The 18,559-nt window shown below is 47.6% G+C and overlaps 1 protein-coding gene across 5 annotated transcripts in view; it reads left to right on the top strand.

Annotated features, from left to right (window-relative positions):
* Positions 1 to 18,559, top strand: part of PLXNA4 (plexin A4) — a 498,163-nt gene that overhangs the window by 7,105 nt on the left and 472,499 nt on the right. For all 5 annotated transcript variants that reach the window (XM_044428501.1, XM_044428509.1, XM_044428519.1 and 2 more), the window contains exon 2: positions 7,739 to 7,921. In XM_044428501.1, coding sequence (XP_044284436.1) covers positions 7,739 to 7,921 — 183 coding nt within the window. The remainder of the gene's footprint in view (positions 1 to 7,738; positions 7,922 to 18,559) is intronic.

Here is an 18,559-nt window from a genome sequence, read left to right as displayed (position 1 = left end):
GAAAACCATAGCCTTGACTATACGCACTTTTGTTTGCAGGGTGATATCTCTGCTTTTTAGTATGCTGTCTAGATTTGCCATAGCTTTCCTCCCCAGGAACAAGTGTCTTTTAATTTCTTGGCTACAGTTCCCATCTGTGGTGATCTTGGAGCCCAGGAAAATAAAATCTGTCTCTACCTCCATTTCTTCCCCATCTATTTGCCAGGAAGTGAGAGGACAGGATGCCATGATCTTAGTTTTCTTAATGTTGAGTCTTAAGCCAACTTTTGCACTCTCCTCCTTCTCCTGCATCAAGAGGCTCTTCAGTTCCTCTTCACTTTCTGCCATTAGAGTGGTACCATCTGCATATCTGAGGTTGTTGATATTTCTCCCAGCAATCTTAATTCCATCTGGAGATTCATCTAGCCCCGCCTTTCTCATGATGTGATCTGCATATAAGTTAAATAGGCAGGGCAACAATATACAGCCTTGCTGAACTCCTTTCTCAATTTTGAACCAATCCGTGTCCAGTTCTCACTGTTGTTTCTTGACCCGCATATAGGTTTCTCATGAGACAAACAGGATGGTCTGGTGCTCCCATCTCTTTAAGAACTTGCCACAACTTGTTGTGATCCACACAATCAAAGGCTTTAGCATAGTTAATGAAGCAGAAGTAGATGTTTCTCTGGAACTCCCTAGGTTTCTCCATGGTCCAGCGTATGTTGGCAATTTGATCTCTAGTTCCTCTCCCTCTTCGAAACCCTGCTTGTACTTCTGGTAGTTCTCAGTCCACATACTGCTGGAGCCTGGCTTGTAGGATTTTGAGCATCAGTTTGCTAGCAAGTTCAGCGCTATCCACATCTAAATAGGAACATAGTGCTAGTGGAGTCAGCTCTTTGTGTCTTTCCGTTGGGAATCACTCCTGCTAATGCTCGGGTGTGAACTAACACGCAGAAGAAAGCTTTGGAATACCCTTTTCAGCTGTTACAGATAAGGGTCCTCATGAATAATACACATGGAAATTCGAGAGAAGGTTTCACAAATAACAGAGAACGTTCCCCACCGTGTGCTACTTCTCAGGGCGCCCACATACTGGGAACGGTTCTTGTGTGAGATTTGCCGGCAGGAATGGGAAGGCCATTAAGAAGGCCTGTGTCCCTTAAAAGCAAATCCCATTGAAGCCAACCACTCAGCCTGGCACCCTCCAATACTAGTTTACCCCGAAGTCCCACTGAGTTCGACGCGATTTGCTTCCAAGTTAGCATGCAAAAGGCTGCAACCTTTACTCATTAGCAGCCCAAGACATGTTGCTTCATTACAGCATTTAACCTGCCATCTCAATTTAACTAATTGCTGCTTGCCAATTGCCCTGGGATCTTCGGGCCAAGATGCTCCGAAAATGCCAAGCAGAATATTCTCTGTTGTCATTTTTCAGTTTTATCGAGCACTGTTGTCACACGCGCTGTTGGGCTTTGGAGCCTAAGTTGCAATTTTGCCTGCAAAACAAAATAATAATTATGCTAATTGCTCTTCAGCGAAGGCTCTCCTAGTGCCAGGTTTCCCTACACACCTGGGCTCTTTTGAGGTGTGCGCATTTTGATATGATGGATTGGGAATGGCAGGATGGGAGCCTTTTCAGGGGATATTAAATGGAAATGAAATTTGAAAAGGGATTCCAGATTTGCCTGGCATACAGTGACCCGTCTGAGTGATGAAAAGGGACAGAAAAGAAAGAAAGTTCATCCGTAAAGGCTTTGGTTGGCCCTCCCGGCTGTGGGGTGCCAGAAAATCCAGCTATGAGACAGTCAACACAGCAGATTGAGCAAGGAGACTTCCTAAGGATTGCTTGGGGTGGTTTCGCTGGGCTTGATCCGTAAAGGGCAAGCAGCACCTGCATGATAGCGGAAGGTGGGGTGTGCAAGGATGTTGTGGTACGGAGACCCCCACTCTGGCTGAGGGAGGCTCAGAAGGCAGTGCCACCCCCAGCCTGGAGAAAGGCTCCAGGCTGTAACTGTCTCTGCCAGAGCTGTATGAGTCTGGCTTTCCATTGAACCCAGCACCTGCCCCCCCCCCCCCCCCGCTTCCCTTGGAACCAGACAAAGCTGGCTGGCTGAACTGGGGAAGAACACACTGCCCACCTCGCTCGTTAGCCCAGATCAAGTGGTGATAACTTGGGGGGCATTTCCCTAGGGGCAGGGCTTGGGGGATGCACACACACCCTCGTGGGACCTGAGCAAGCCCTGCAGGCCTGACTACAGAACCCAGCAGTCTGGATTAGTCCATGGGTCAGAGGTTCTGACCTCATATACAATATATCAGTACAGGACAGCGTCTAGACACAATAGGGTTTTTTGACGACCCAGTTAGGCTGGGAAATCGTTCCCACCCCTGGGTGGCTCTCCGTACTCAGCGTGGCCTGCACCTTTTGCAGCGGTGCGGAGGGAGCTGCACTGGCTCCGTTGCGGCCCTGGGACCAAGAGGCAGAGACAGGAGGGGCCTGACACTGCCAAGCTACTGGTGGGCTCCTGGGGGAATCCCGCCTTCCTTCCCTCCTCATCTAGCAGCTAAGATGGCCTGTCCAGGCATTTTGCAGGGTGCAAGGAGATGGGGCCCCTGCCCTCCGGCATGGAACGCTGCGGACGATTCATTTCGAGTCTCTAGCATACCACCCTGTGGCCAGAGCTCCCTGACCAACAGCTCATAAAAACAATGCAATAAAATACAGGACAAAGACAATCAAATCATATCAAAAGAAGCATTAAAAATGAAAACAGCTAAAACACAGAGTGAAGGATGCCCCTATAAAAGAATAGCAGCTCAAGCCCCCGGACAACCAAGTAGATCTTTTAAAGCTTCGGCATAAAGGGATGTCTTAACCTGGAACTGGAAAGAGGTTGCTCCATGGGGGGGGGGGGGCAACACAGAGAAAGCCCTCCCTCTTGTCACCCACCTCTCAGCCTCCCTTGGAGGTGGCACTCAGGGGGGGCCCCAACCGCCTCTTAGAGTCTCTCTCTCACTATCTCATTTGTTATTGTCCATTTGTATTCCTTGTTATTGTCCATTTTTATTATTTGTTTTTAGCTGTTTAAAACTTTTAAATATTTTTTCTGATATTCTGATATTTTATTGTATTTTTATTATCTGTTTTTATGGACTATGTAAACCACTCAGAGAGCTTTGGCAGTGGGGCAGTAGAGACATGTGATAGACAGATATGTAAAGCTTATTCATTCATTTATTTATTCAAAGTTTTTATAGACCGTTCTATCAGAGCATACTCTCGGAACAGTTTGTAATTATTTAAAACAACATAACACATAGTAACAACAATAACTCCATAATAATTGCAAAGGTACAGGGAGAATAAGCAACAATTAGACAAGTAAATAAAATGATAATGGATAACATAATAAACCACTACAACCGATCATTGTCTGAATAAAAGCCAGTATAAAATCACAAATAAACAATTGAAATAACGGGAGAATAAAAAGCTTTTGACCTGGCATTGAAATTTATAAAGCGCTGGTGTCAGGCACTGGCATCTCCCTGGAATGCTGGTTCCATCATTGGGGAGCCACTACCAAAGGCCCTTTCCCTTGCGCCCCCTTCCTTGCTTCCTTTAAAGGTGGGTTCTGGAGGAGGACTGCCGTTGATGATCTGAGGGTCCAGATAGGTACACACAGAAGGAGGTGTTCCTTAAGAAATCCAGGCCCTAAACTCTGAGTTGAGTGTCCCGTCCAAGCTGAAGGATGCATGCAGTCCTCTGAGTCCAAATGGTTAGACCCATATTTATTTATTTGAATAAGGGCATTATTCCAGTTTTCCACCTAGAGTTGCCTATGAGTGGGAGAAGAGAGAGGATCCATTGACCAGCTTGCTTTTTTCTTGTGTTGCTCACTGGCTGAGATGGGGACTCACCTGCTACCTTGGAGGGCTTTCATGACAGGCTAGACAAACTTATGGAAGGGGACAGCACCGTGATTGGCCATGATGTGGAAAGACAGAGCCTCCATATCCAGGAGCAGTATGGCTCTGAGCGCTGGTTGTTGGGAGCAAATGATAGGGGAGCAGAGCCAACTTTGTGGCTTTCTCTTTTGTCACGTTCAGCCTGAAGCAGGAGCCCACAGGGCTTGGTGTAGCAAGGCAGAATCTGTACTGATTATTATGATTATGAATGAATAATATTTTAAATTTGGAGCTCTGGGCAGATCGCAGCAGCACATAAAAATACAATCTAAAAATGCAAACCACATTAAAATCGTCATTAAAAGGTTATTGTACAAAGTTTAAAACCAAATTGACATGCATGGAAAAAAGTTATATGACTCGATCAGACAACCAGTTTACGCAGCCAACCAAGGCTCAATACACTAATGAAATGCCCTGTGGTAGAGGGTCGTCTTGACTAGGCACTGAAAGGATGCTAAAGTTGGCACTGGCAGGTCTCTAGGAGGAGCTTGTTGCCACCACTAAAAAGGCCCTTCGGCTTGTCTGAGTCTCCCTAGGAGGTGGCAGCCAAAGGCAAGCTCCAGAGCTTGATCGTCGTGTCTGGGCAGACTGTGGTTGGGAGAGGCGCTCCGTCAGATACTGTGGCCCCAGGCCATGTCCCAACCTGGGACGGCCCCTGTGAGGAATCTGCTCCCGGAAGGACTGGGATGAGGCCACAGTGTTTGATGCTTCAGCCCATAAGCCCCTCTGATTCTGGATGTTGGAAGTCAGAGGAGTTGCCCCAGACCTGGAACTGGGACTTAGGGGGCTCTTGTTCATAGAATCATAGAACAGTAAAGTTGGAAGGACCATGAAGGCTGTCGGGTCCGACCCCCTGCTCTTGCAGGACACCAATTTACACCATCCCACTCAGGGGGCCGTCCAGTTTCACCCTGAATGTCTCCAGTGTGGGAGAGCCCCCCACCTCTCCAGGCAGCTGGTTCCACTGCCATATCGCTCTGACAGTGAGGAAGCGCTTCCTGATGTCCATCCTAAATCTGGGTTGTTGCAACTTGACTTGATTATTTCATGTCCTACACTCTGGCATCAGCAAGAAGAGATCTTGGCCTTCCTCTTTGTGGCAGCCTTTGAGGTGCTTATAGAGGGATCTCATGTCCCCGCTCAGTCTTCTCTTCTCAGGGCTGAACATGCCCTGTTGTTGGGCCAGTTTCAAGAATCTCCATCTTGGGGGTGTCTGGCGTCTCGGGGGCTGCTCAGTGATGCCGGAGCTTTGGGCCTTCTCCTTTGGCCCCATTGCCAGGTGACAATTCCCATGATTCTTCTGGGGCAAGACAGCCATGACAGTTAGGCTGGCACAAGCCTGACCTAAGTTTTCAGTGTAGTTGTACCCCAGTTGGTGGCACTCCTGACCAACCGTCCCAAAAGAGTTTACTTACTCCTGGAAACTTTGCAGAAGTAAATAATGCTTCTTTCACTTTTACCCATGAAATGTAAGCACACAAAAAGCCTCCTTGAAGCTGCAGGAAGGAAACCGGGTGAATAAGAAGCGCCGTCTTCCCTCCAGGAAATTGCACATTTTATGATGCGAGGTACCTGCTCTGTTATTGCCTGGAGCCATGTGTTGGGAAGTGTGGAGGTGGCCAAGACGGGCGGTGGATTCTGCAGCGCATTAGGATTCTTCAGCGCTCTGGAAACTTGACACCCATCCTTGATCTGTCACTAAAAAAATAATAAAAGTAATAAAAATCTGAGCAGCCGCCGACACAAGTCCCAGTAAATTTGAGCAACTTCATTCTCTCTTCTGTTCTTTCTCCAAATTACATCTGAGTGAAAAACCTCTTAGCGCCGTGGTTGCAATTCTCCTGTAATTGGTAAAATGGCCGTAACTGCATCGCCGCTTGTCCACAGTGGCATGTAATTGCCCAGCAACCGTTGTGGCACTTGCACGAGTGACACGCGACGTGCCATTTCACCGCGGCTCTGAGTGCCGGCTCCCTGTCCAGCCTCCATTATCCTGCAGAATATCCATCTGGAAGAGGCAGGGCATGAACTCGCAGGTGTGCTCAGGTCCTTGCATGGACATGGGGCAGCCCCCTCGGCTCACCCCTAATGTGTGACAGGCCGGCTGTAGTTGATGACCGGGGTTTGGGGAAAGCACTCTGCACATGGTCAGGGGCATTTCACTAGTCTTCTTCTGCCCACCAGGGCTGCATTCCAGAACTGACCCGGTTCAAATGAGCCTTGGGTTCCTCAAAGCACGCTTGCTCCACCTCGACTCCCATAGAGAGCTTGGTGCGGAGATCCAGGATTTCTTTGGCTCCCTGAAGTGGTGGGTCACACCTCTGCCAGTCTGAGTGAGGCTGCTCCTGTTTTTGGAGGCTCATCCAGAGAGCTCAGCAGCCAGATGGGCCAATGGCCATTTCCTGGGCAGCTGAGGGCCAGCCAGCCAGCCACTGGAATAAAAGGATCCAATTCATGGAATCCCAGAATCCTAGAATAGCAGGGTTGGAAGGGGCCATGAAGGCCATCTGGTCCAACCCCCTGCTGGTGCAGGACATCACATTACACCATCCCACTCAGGTGGCTGCCCAGTTTCTTTTTGAATGTCTCCAGTGTGGGAGAGCCCAAACCTCTCCAGACAGCTGGTCCCACCGTCATATCACAACTTGAACGGATTATTCCACGTCCTGCACTCTGGCATCAGCAGGAAGAGATCTTGGCCTTCCTCTTTGTGGCAGCCTTTGAGGCCCTTACAGAGGGATATCAGGTCCCCCCTCAGCCTTCTCTTCCCATGGCTGGACATGCCCAGTTCCCTCAGTCTCCTCCAAACCAGGGATCGTTGCAGATGGATGGTTGGTCGTCGGCACCCCTCCCCGCAATAGGCAGGTTGCCCACAGGATTCTGCAAACATCTCCGTGTCCAAGGAAGCCCAGTTAACCAGATACCCTGCCAAAGAGAAAGTGAGGCGGTGTGGCCAGATTCCCTTCTAATCCTTCCGCTAGCATTCCTCCCAGAATGTGGATTTGGCTGTGTTCACAATTGTCTGGAGAGGTACGCGAAAGCAGATGCTTAAAGGACAGCGGGGGCGTACTGCCATCCCTGACTCAGGCTGCTCTGGCACCTGAAATCCCCCAGTTCCGCCAAGCTGCCAAGCACAGGTTGTGCAGAATGAGCAGGAAAGGGGGTGTCGTTGTGTGAACGCCCGCCTGTCTCTCTTCTCCTCTGGGATGGAATGGCTGCTCGTGTGGGGGTCACTTGGTGTGAAGGGGAGATTTGGGCAAATCTAGGTGTGCAAATTTCCTCCATAGACCTCCGTGGGGCAGGTTTAGGCTACGGAGGGAATTTGCACAGAATAGAAAATGCGTGCAGCTTGAATTCAGAATCAGGAATGGAGGCGAACGGGAGTGTGCGCCTGATTATTTGCAAGCAGTTTCAGTGGTTACATGTTTGTGCTTATGCTCATGTTCCACGCTTTGAATAGAGCACGGGTGCATGTTCTGTGGCCAGAAGCAAATTTGCACGCAACCCTACCTGTTCAAGGTCACCCATTTCCGCAGTTCATCATCACCTTGCAGACTATTTGAGAACTGAAATACGCATGGACGAGTCATGTCCCTTCCATCGCTTTGGACTTCCATGCCCATCAGACCTTGTCCGCAAAGCCAACGGTGAGGCATGATGGGAGCTGTAGGCCAAACCATTGGATAGATTCCAAATTACCCATTCATGAGCCAGAATGCTTCTTTGCCTGATGCAATGGTTTCACGTGGTCCATAATGCCCTCTCCCCTCTTTTGTCTTCGTTGCAGCTGTTAACAATCGATGACAATTTTTGTGGCCTGGATATGAACGCCCCACTCGGAGTATCTGAAATGGTACGAGGACTTGCCATCTTCACGGAAGACCAAGACCGGATGACGTCGGTCATTGCGTATGTCTATAAGAACCACTCGCTGGCTTTTGTGGGCACGAAGAGTGGCAAGCTGAAAAAGGTAGGCCTGGCTTTTCCTACCCTGACGTGGCTTGTGGTGGAGAATTCCTGTCAGTTGGTACAGCGGCACAGAGACATAGGTCCTCTGCTTTCTGAGAATCGTATTTTTTCGGAGGTGTGGGTTGTGTGTATGAAGAGTGAAAGCTGTCTGTGAACTGGGTCAAAGTCAAAACGGATGAGCCCAGTGGTCCTGAATCACAGTGTGTGCTTTGCATGTCATTGGAACCAGACAGGCTGGTCCATCCGAGCGTATTTCAACCTGGATGTTACTGGAGGCTGTATGGGGAGCAGACTGGCTTCTCATTCGTTTGGTCGTATGAAAACTGTGGATTTTCAGTGAGGTTAAGTACTCTGTTTGCTGCTAACAAATTCCGGAGGTGTGTCTGTGTCGGTCTGTCGCAGGAAAAGACAAATACGAGCAAATCAAGAATTCCGTGGTTCCTTAAAGACTTAATAAATTGTTTGTAGCATAAACCATTTTGGCACAGACCTTGCTGCAGCAGATGCATGGTCTGGCCCATAAAAGTGTATTTATTTGTTAGTCTCGGAGGCATTACAAAACTCTGGTTAGTTTCGATTTACTGGGATGTCACGGTAGGTTCTGTATAAATAGACGTCCTCTCCCCAGGGTCTGATCTCCCTTGGGCAATGTCCAAGAGAACAGGAAGCCATTCCTTGGCTTCACGGTGGCTTTCCTCTTTTATAGCGGTTTCAATTTATCATCTGGGGCCATCAGACTTTTATTCTGAAGCCAACGCCGAGGCTGAAAGAGATGCTTAACTCTGGTTTCTTGGCAGGTATTTTGACAGTCCCTCAACAGATCCATTGAAGGTGACTTTCTAATGGAGGGGACTTGGCTCAGGATGCTGGGAGCAAGAGCTTCACTGGCTACTTGTGGACTCTGTTCTTGTAAATGGAGGGACATGCTTTTCTGTGGAGTGGGGTGCATTAATGGCGGGATGCCAAACTCCTTCAATATTCCAGTGGTGAGTAAGGAATTGCATGGCCACCTCTTATGAAAAAGCCTCACCACTGGACGGAGAGCATTTAGAGGCTGGACTGCATTCTTCGTGCCAACCAGGAGTTCTTTCACCTTGAAGCTGAAAGAAGGTGTTACGGGTTTTGTCACTGCTCTCTGTGAACAAGGCTCTGCGTGTATTTCTGAAGTGCTTCCTGTAGCTGAGTTTCTCCTTACAGGACTTTGGTCCACCAGGGTGACAATGACGATGATGATGATGAGGATAGCTTTGACCACAAGTGTACCATTTAGGGCATCCGGATTCAATTCCCAGAAGCTCTTCAGCCATCCTTGGTGGCTGGGACATGTTTCCATGAGTTGTGTCATTAATGGGGGCACAGGGACAGCAACTCGGTCCCTGCCCCAAGTTTCAAATTGCAACTGATTATTCTTCGGACAGTCCTTTCTCTGGACAGGTCCCTGTGGGCATTGCTGAGAGCCACAAGTCTTCCTTGTCTTAGACAGGGAGGACCAAGGCACCCGTCCTTTGCTCAGTAAGGGTGATCACCCTTCTGCTGATTATTATCTACAAAGGGCCTGACAGGGGTTAGGAACTGTAAATGACAGGTTTCTGCCTGCTAAAGCACGCGGCATTCGGTGTGGAAAGGGGCCCCTTTGTGTAAGATGGAAAAGAATAAAAGAGTGCAGAAGGGTTAAGGAATACGATGCTTAACTCGAAAGAGGACATGACATGGGGTGCTAACTACTCCACCGAAAGGGAAATGCAAGAGATGAAAATGCATTTTAAAGACCATTGGAACTGGAAGAGGTCTGTTTTAAGAACTGGGTGGCCAGAATTCGATCTTGCAAGGTCTGTTTGGTTTTTCAGCAGGACCCACTAGAGCCCAGGTACAAAATAGGGGTACAGGAAGGTGGACATATGCTAATCTTTCAGGGAAAGGGACCTCTGAGTGGATGCTCACCCCGAGCATTTGTGATTAATACCAAAACTAAGTGCACAAGCCCACAAATCCATTCCTGGCTGTTCAGTTTCAGCAACCTTATTTTCAGGGGCTGGGAGGACTGTTCCTGTGGTTGCTGTTGCCATCATTAGATAGCTGGATCCAAGCATGCTGGCTGATCTACCAGTAGATACAGATCTACCTTCTGCCTGCCTTTGATTTCAGAGCTCAGGGTGCTGTCCAGAAAGTGTTGTATTTTTTGTTTTTGGCAGATGCTCACCTGGAAGCAGAAATCTGTAGAAGTGCATGTGAGATCAGGCGGTCTTGGACTGTGGGTAAATACGGGTTAGAATCAGCGCTTTGTCCACTCACATGTGAATTTAAACTCCAACATAGGTAGGAGGCAGGGAGGGGGGTGCATGTATACCACTAAGATGAGAGCTGGTTAAACAGCTTAAGCCAGTTTCCCATCCAGTTAAATAACGCCTGGGTTCAGAAAACTGGGTTGAGTATGGGTTGAGTCTAGGTTTGTCATTGAAAATTCACATTCAAGTGCTGAGTAGGGGTTGTGTTTGAGTTCTCACTGAACTGTGGGGTTGTGGTGGAAACATGGGTTTTCATGTTGTCTGAACGTAATCAAGATAGCAAACCATGGGGAACAACCCGTAGTTCACCATCCAACAACAAACCATGGGTTCTCTTCATGGGTTATTTGTGGTTAATAAACCATGGCTTGTTAGCACAGATGGGTTCAGGCAACACAGTAATAACAAATCATGGCTCAATAACAGCCCACATTCAACCCTTACACAACCTGTGGATGTGAATTATCATGTTGTCTGAACCCAGTCAACATATCTATGCCTGTCCTCTGAATGTTGCAGTTGTAAAGTTCTTAGGGAGGGTGTGCTGCCAGATGCCATGGGCTTGGCTTACTTAATAAGATATCACCAGTCCTCTTTCTGAGTACAGCATTAAAAAAGTGTACCCATATATTTTGCTTGCAGGTACTCTGTGCGCGTGAGTTAGAAAGACCAAATCACTGTATCTACAGATACTTCCAGCAGATCTGAAAGTTTTGATAGCCTCCATGTCTGCTTTCTTTTCAGTATGGAAATAATGAGAGAATTAAGGGTTCTTTCTGTTCCTGAAGTTATTTTCTTCCTTCCCTCCCTTTTCAACCCTTTCAAGCTGAAGCCCTTTCACAGTATGAAGGTGTAAGAAATACTTCCTAGCTGTGCTCATTGCTATTCCAGACATAAAACCTTCAAATTGGAGACAGTATTTGATGTGCTCAGAGAAAAATACCTTCTGGTTGGGTAAATTGGTTTTTCTGTGGAATTGCCTTAGGCAGGATGAAGCAAAACAACACCAACACCAGCACCAGCACCAACACCAACACCAACACCAACACAGATTTTGATGGAATGAGGGTAGAGGCAGAAAAGCATAGGGGAAAAATGTTTGTGGTTGCTACAGGGATTCTAGTGGGCCTGGTCTGTTGCTGAGATTGCGACATGTCATTTGAAGTATGTATGTGACAATGGTCTAAATCAGCCATCTTCAACTTGGCCAGTGGACATAGTGGCTGGAAATCATGGGGGTTGCAGGGCAGCACATCTGGAGGGTGCCAGATTTGGGAGGTAGTCGCTATAGTCTACTGAGCTGACTCAACGTTGGAACCAAGATGGTGGCATCCATGTGCATTGAATTGTTCCTTGTGAGATGGAAGCCAAAGAGTAAGTGGACATGAGCAATGGCTTTACAAAGGGCAACATTTCTTCGTCGTCATCCTTCCTTCCTTCCTCCTCCTCCTCCTCCTCCTCCTCCTCCACCACCACCACCAGCAGCAGCAGCAGCATCAGAATCAGCATCAGCATCAGCATCAGCATCTCCATCTCCATCTCCATCTCCATCTCCATCTCCATCTCCATCTTGTCAGTCAGTCACCACAACATGGGACGGTGATATGAAGGCGGTTTTGTCTGCCTTACTTGGTGGCAAGAGCTGGGAGGCCGGCCCCCATCCGTTCTGACTATCCTGCCTTGCAGCATGTCGAGGATTGATATGAGTGGCAGGCTGAGGTCCCCCACTGCAGAGATGTGGATCTCCTTGATATTCCTTGGAACATCCTCACTCTGCCAAATACATGCTGGCCTGGAGGGATAATGGACGCCGCCTTACACAACCTCACCCAGGGTGATGGCTACCATTGGACAAAGAGATGTTGCCATCTTTCTGGGGCCCCCATGTCTGATGCAGCCACTCTGGATTCCTGTTCTTGTTTGCTGTAATAGCAGCCATGGGACTTCTTCCTAGACCATTTTGGAAAGAGGTTCGGTTTCAGTGCAATGGGCTGGGAACTGAAGGGCAGCCTGCTTCGACAGCCCTAGAGAACCCCGCTGGATATTTTTGCTCCTTCCATATGTTTTTATAGTGCAGACTGGGGTCAAGAGACCAAGAGAAGGGGCCAGTGAGATAAGAGACTGAGCGGTGCATAATTAGATAACAATATGAAATACCTGGTTATTTTATTTATTTATTTATTAAAACATTTTTATGCTGCCCCATTCGCCGAAGCCTCGGCGAATGGTTAGAATCTTGCATCCAGTTAGTTCATTTGGTGGCTTCAGGCAAGCAAGTGTGAAGATGGAAACAGTAATAGAAACACAGAGCAGTGGAGCTGGAAGGGGCCTATATGGCTACTGAGTCCGACCCCCCGCTCAGTGCGGGACTCCCAGGTAAAGCATCGACCGATTTTGCTCAGGGAGGGATGGTTGCTTCGTGGCAGAGCCCCTGGCTCCATGCAGAAGTTCCTGGAGCACCTCTGAGTAAGTCTGGGAGAAACTGCTCTCTGACACCCCTCTGCAGCTGCTGGTCCAGCAGTCAGTAACTCATGGAAATGAGCTCTTGCAAAGGCTGCGAGATCACCCTCTGAACACTCTCAAGTGTGATACACATATTATTACTACTAATATTGTGATGTGGGTTCCCTTTGCTAGGAATCCTTTTCACTTTTCAATTCCTGCTAAGGTTTTTAGACAGACATTTAAAAAAAAGAAATCTGGCTTTCTTTTCCCGCATGCAGTTTGTGAATTGACTGATGTTAGTTTTTCATGTGTTTATATAAAAGATGATACAGATAATCTTTCAGGCTTCCGAGACGTCCAATTCGTGAAACTCCTGCAAAGTACCCAGCTTCGTAAAGCAGCATCAGTTGGGTTGATGCACAAATGTCACCTACGTCAAAGGAATTTTTCCAGTGACACATGCAGCTGAAGTAAAATATTGTGATTTACGCGAGCATATTATTAAAATGAAAATGAGCAGCATATCAGGAGCCTGGCCATGTAACCAAGACAACAAAGGAAAAGACAGCTAGAGCGAAGGAGAATGAGGAGCAGAATGGAATATGGGGAGGTTAAAAACGCCCGCACACATGCCGGGAAGATGTGGAGGCGAAGGGCTATGGCAGCGAAATAACACAGACCACGGGACTTGGCTGGTGGCAAAGCCGGAATCACCAATTCAAAAGTTTGGCGAGAACATCTGTCATCCGTGAGTTTTCCTTCTTCTGAAAGGATAAACCGAAATCTTGGTCACCTGTGGTTCTTAAAGGGCTCGTGGCATTTTGTCCAAGATATATGGACCTGTGGTGCCTGGGGCGGATCCAGCTCCCAGTAATTACTTCCCTGCTGCTCCACTTGGCTTTGGTATATTTGTCTTCCAGGAGTCTTTTTGCCCTGCCTTGTGCTGTCAAAGGGTATTGATAGACGAGGCTAGAGAGCCGCCAAGTTGCATTGCAGAAGAAACTGCTGCTCCATGATGGGAGAAGTGACGGCCCGTGAGATGTACAGGTAATGAATGACCCTGTTTGAGACCACAGGGGTGCCATCTGCAGCAAGGGGCGCCCAGAAATGACCTGAGCAGAAGCTCAGTGGGCTTGTATTAGTGATGGGAATGCACCCCTCACATCTCCTGTAGATCGGTAAGCAGCGAAGCTTAGGCTGTGACTGATTCCCCGAAGGCGTACAGTGCAAGGGTTGACTTCTTTGGATTATGCTCACACATAAACAAGGTAAGCACTGCAGGAGGAAGGGTGGAAGATGGGTCATTCCTTGGTAAGGTCTGTGGGAAGGGGCATTACTGCTACACAGACCTGTGTGATGTCATCAGTAGGGGACTGGAGAAATTCGCAGCCGGTGCAAATGAGTCTGGATTTGTTCAAGTCTGTCCGGCAATCCGGGCGGCAGTCTGGCCTTCCCAGGTCCATGTGCAGCCTGTGGAGCTTACAGACCCTTTGTTTAAATCGCGCATTTGTACAAAGTTCACTGGAGAAAAAAGCAACAAGTAAAAGGCAAGTGAAAAATGTGGAATTCCCCCTTAAAAGGAAGTGTGAAAATTTGTATTATGTGCAGTGCGTGTGCCTGTGTCTGTGCATTTTGGACCAGTTTGTGTATTGTTAGGAGTGCACATGCGCATCCATGGGAGTCTCAGGAAATACGCTTGACTACATTTGCCCAAATTCTAAATCCATAGATTGGCAGATGGTGGAGTGAAGGTCACCTGAAGAGCCCAAACTCTCAAGCGGAATTGCTTTCTCACTGTTTGCATGCTGATGGCGATCGCCTCTGGGGTCACATTGCTATGACTATGTTAGGGTTGCTGTTGAAGATCAGGAGCATGGGCTAGGATGTCTGTGTGAACCCAACTTCTGGGTGTGAACCCAACTTTTGACAACTAGTGCAGGAACCTAAAGTGTTTAGCAGTCACAAAAACTAAATGCACAGCATACAACCCAGATAAAGCATGATAGAAAGACTTTGCATACTTAGAACAAAATATATGTGAAATAAAAAGTGTTGTAGTGCAAAGATCCAAACACGCAACAATGCTCTTCTCCTCAGTAGCTACCCACCTCTTGAGTAGACATGGCAGGTCCATCAGAGAACTTGTGCCTTTGGCATTACCAGCAGCAGGTAGGGATGGTGGAAAAATCTACAATGGATTCAAGTGAATTTAAATTGCTATGCGTTTATCCTACCAGTCTGGATTCCATGGATTTGTGCATCATTCTTTAACTCTCTGAAATTTTAAGCCACTTTAATATAACAAAATATGAAAAAACTGCACCAGATGTAAACGTACATTTCCTACTCATAGGATAAAGTACGCAAATACACATGATGGTAACATTTGTGCCTTTTTGGAAGGGTAAATTTATGCATGAGCAAATTTGCTTCAGTGCAAATGAATGCAAGTTTGGGAAGTGAAAAAAATCCAAAGCTGGCAATGAGCAGGCAATGGAACCAGAGGCATTGGGCAATCTGCAAAACGCATATAGAATGGATTTAGTGGCAAGTAGCAAAACCACAGGATTAACTTGTTTCAAATCCCGAGCCAAGGATACTAGTGTAACTAGTACCACAAGTCATCCTATGCACCACTGAATTCCCATGGGAATCAAGGTATTTCTTTTTTTAAGAGGAGCAAAAAACTGTTTCCACTATTTACTTTTCGGTGCCATGGTCTTGCATGTCCATGTAAACTCTGCAGTGTGATTCAGTCATCTCTGTGCTGAAAAAAGAATTGGCAAATACATTTAAAAGATGCCTAAAAAGTAAGATACAAAGAAGAATATCTTACCATATGAAAGTAATCATTCTGCCTATTTTCCATGGCCATGATTGTCTTTCCAATGGACACCATAGTATATTCATCAAATGTCTAGCCATCCAAGATATGTTTGGGCAACGTATAGCCTGCCAGATGTTCTTGGATGGCAGCTTCCCATATCCTTCACCATTGACTATGATGAATAGGTTGAGTGGGAGCTTTAGGCCAAGACATCCAGAGAGCCCTCAGTAACCTACCCCTGGCCTAGACCACAATATCTTGCCTGCTCTCCAAAGAGTCATGATCAATACTTTCCACCTATGAATAACATCCAGATCCAAGACATTGCACAGTGCCAACCAAAGGGATAAACTCAAGTACCCACAATCTGAGAAATAATATGCAAAATTGGCTGCCAATAGTTCTGGGAAAATATTTGCTTTTAGGAACTGCAAGCAGAAGTGGGATTTCCATCCGTTCTTGAGCTTGTTAATTCAAGTTTCATTTTGGCTGCTCAGATCTTACAGCTGTTTGTTGTGGTGGTGAGCAAGGAAAAGGAGATGGACTTGTTTACTTCAAAACACGTTCCCAGGATAAATAGCTAGCAGAGGAAAACACAGCCAAGGAACGAGCACCAGTGTCGTCATGTGTGGGCTTGGATAATTGGGTAGAACGCTTGCAGAATACAAATGCAGCTTTGATGGGCAGAGTGAGTGCGGTTTTTCCAAATGTGACGATGAGGTGGAGAAATTCCTCCTCATATTTCGGAACTTGAGCCTACACAACCGTGAACCAAAGTACAGGGAGATCAAGCACAGCAGCCAAGGAAGGGTTCTTGTCTTCACCGGCTGGAGTAGATCGTGGCAGTCTGTCCTCTCTCCCCCACCCGTCAAAGCTGGCCAGGTTCTCTCACTACTCTGGGGAAGTAGGAGCTCTCTTCTTGCTGACAGCCCTCTGCCTTTGCCTTGCTCTGCCTCCATCCTTCATCATCCCATTCTTGATTGTGCGGGAGTCGGGTCTTGCGCCACCAGAGAGGAATTTGAAGTAGAGGAATCCAGTTCTCTCCTGGAACAACTTTCTGCAATCTATTTCCCACGATTCCGTGCTTTTGCTAAGCCCGCTCTTAAGAGCCTAGCAACTGCCGTGTGACAGCCAAAGATCCGTCCACTGCAATATCCCATCTTCGGCTCCTATCTATTAATGGGACGGTGAAAACTGTCAAATCTGGCTGCACTCGGTTTCTCGTTTTTCTAACTTTAAGAACATTTCATCCAGTTTTCCACATCCACTGAGCTGTCATATCTTGGGCACATGGTGAGAAGGCAAGACTCACTGGAGAAAACAATCATGCTAGGAAGAGTGGAAGGCGGAAGAGGAAGAGCAGCTATGAGAGGGACTGACTGCATAAAGAAGCCGCAGTCTTGAATCTGTAGGAGCTGATCGGGGCCGTCGGGGATGGGCCAGTGTGGACGGAATTCATTCAGAGGGCCGCTGCAAGTTGGAGACAACTTGACAGCACACGACAACAACATCACATAGTTGGCGATCTTGTGTTTAAAGAATTGGCACAAAAATCAGTATGAATCTTCATGTATTTTTGTACACCATTTCCCCCCAACATAATGTATTTTATACCTGCTGTTTTTCCTAATATATACAGCTTGGTGGGTATTTCTAAGTTGGAGAATCCACCCTGACATTTGGAAAGCTGCAAATATCAAGTGGCAATTGTGCTTTGGGCTTGTGCGTCGGTTTAGGAGGAATTGGCCTTAAAATGTGAACCAAATTCTAGTGGGGACCAGATATCTCTGGTGAATGTTATTTCAGGTATCTGATCCTCTGAACATGTAAGTCCAATTTAGCAGTCTCCAGTTAATAGCTCTTGGCATCTGGGCAGGCTCTACCATTGGGCAAAGTGATCAGTGGGTGGGTATTGCTGGAGGGTATTGCTCTGCATTGATTTGTCCCGTCGTCCTTGAACTAGCCCACTGCCTGGAGATGTGGTGGGTGATGACCTACCGTTGGTGGTGTCAAAAAAAGACGGGCAGTCCAGCTGGAACGTGACCTGTACCTTGTTCTTTGGTTCAGGCAACACCACGTCTTGGGATGACCCTGACTAATAATATTGCCTCGACACCGTTTTTGTTTTAAGAATGAGTAATAACTTTGTGGATTTCCTTTGCACAAAATACGAGCAGGATCAACAATGCAGATACGACGACAGCAGCGAAGCAGTACTTTCCCCTCTTTCGTCCCGAACTTGTTGCCCGTGAGAGGCAGCGGGATGATTGATATTTTGCGAGGAAGACTAATTTCTGCTTTTCCACTTTGTTGCTCCCATCATCGCACTCCGACTCTCACGTCCCCGCGTTGTCCCTGTCGTCTTCATTCTGAAATAATCTCATTTTGTTTGCCTTCACTGTCATCCTTTTTTGTAGGCTGGCCACTGTTTTATCCGATGTTCTGATTTTTAGAGGCATCTCAGCATGTCATTGGAGATGTGGATCTTGTGACCATGGAATGAGATTTGCAAATGGAAGATCTAATCCCCCCTAGATCCAATCTCAGCTTCAAAGCCTGGCAGAGCTCAGAGGCTGTCTGTGTTTCCTCAGCAGTGCTGCAGTGTGCATTTTTATCTGGCCGGTTTGGAGCAGGGAAGCGAAATCTTTGCCATGGCCCTTCTGGGGAGGAGGTGTGGAGAACTGCCCTCGCACGCCACAGCTTTAGGGCAGCCCCTTGGGTCCCATTTGGCACCCCGGGAGCCTGTGTGGCAAATGGACTCTCCAGATCCCCTAATGAGAGTCCCTTGAAGGCCGAAGAAGCAGTGACTGCAGTGGGCCCAAGAGCGAGCAGCTTGGAGGGAGTGAAGTCCACTGTAACTCTTGGAAGACAACCCAAGGGTTCTTCAGACTGGATTCTGAAAAAGGAGGAGAACTTGAGGAGGCAGAGCTGAGAGTTTCAGGAACCCAGGGAGAAGCTGGAGAGCAGCCGTCCAGGTTGCTGCTCACAGGTCCCTGGGCCGAGCAGGATAGAAGGAATGTTTCGGAAGGGATAGGAAGGGTCGAAGAAGGGGAAGATGGCAAACCATTGCCTTGCCCAGTCC

The sequence above is a fragment of the Varanus komodoensis genome, unplaced genomic scaffold (genome assembly GCF_004798865.1).
Source record: "Varanus komodoensis strain SLA01 unplaced genomic scaffold, ASM479886v1 scaffold1, whole genome shotgun sequence".
Lineage (NCBI taxonomy): Eukaryota > Metazoa > Chordata > Lepidosauria > Squamata > Varanidae > Varanus > Varanus komodoensis.
This window is presented reverse-complemented; position numbering and strand designations above follow the sequence as displayed.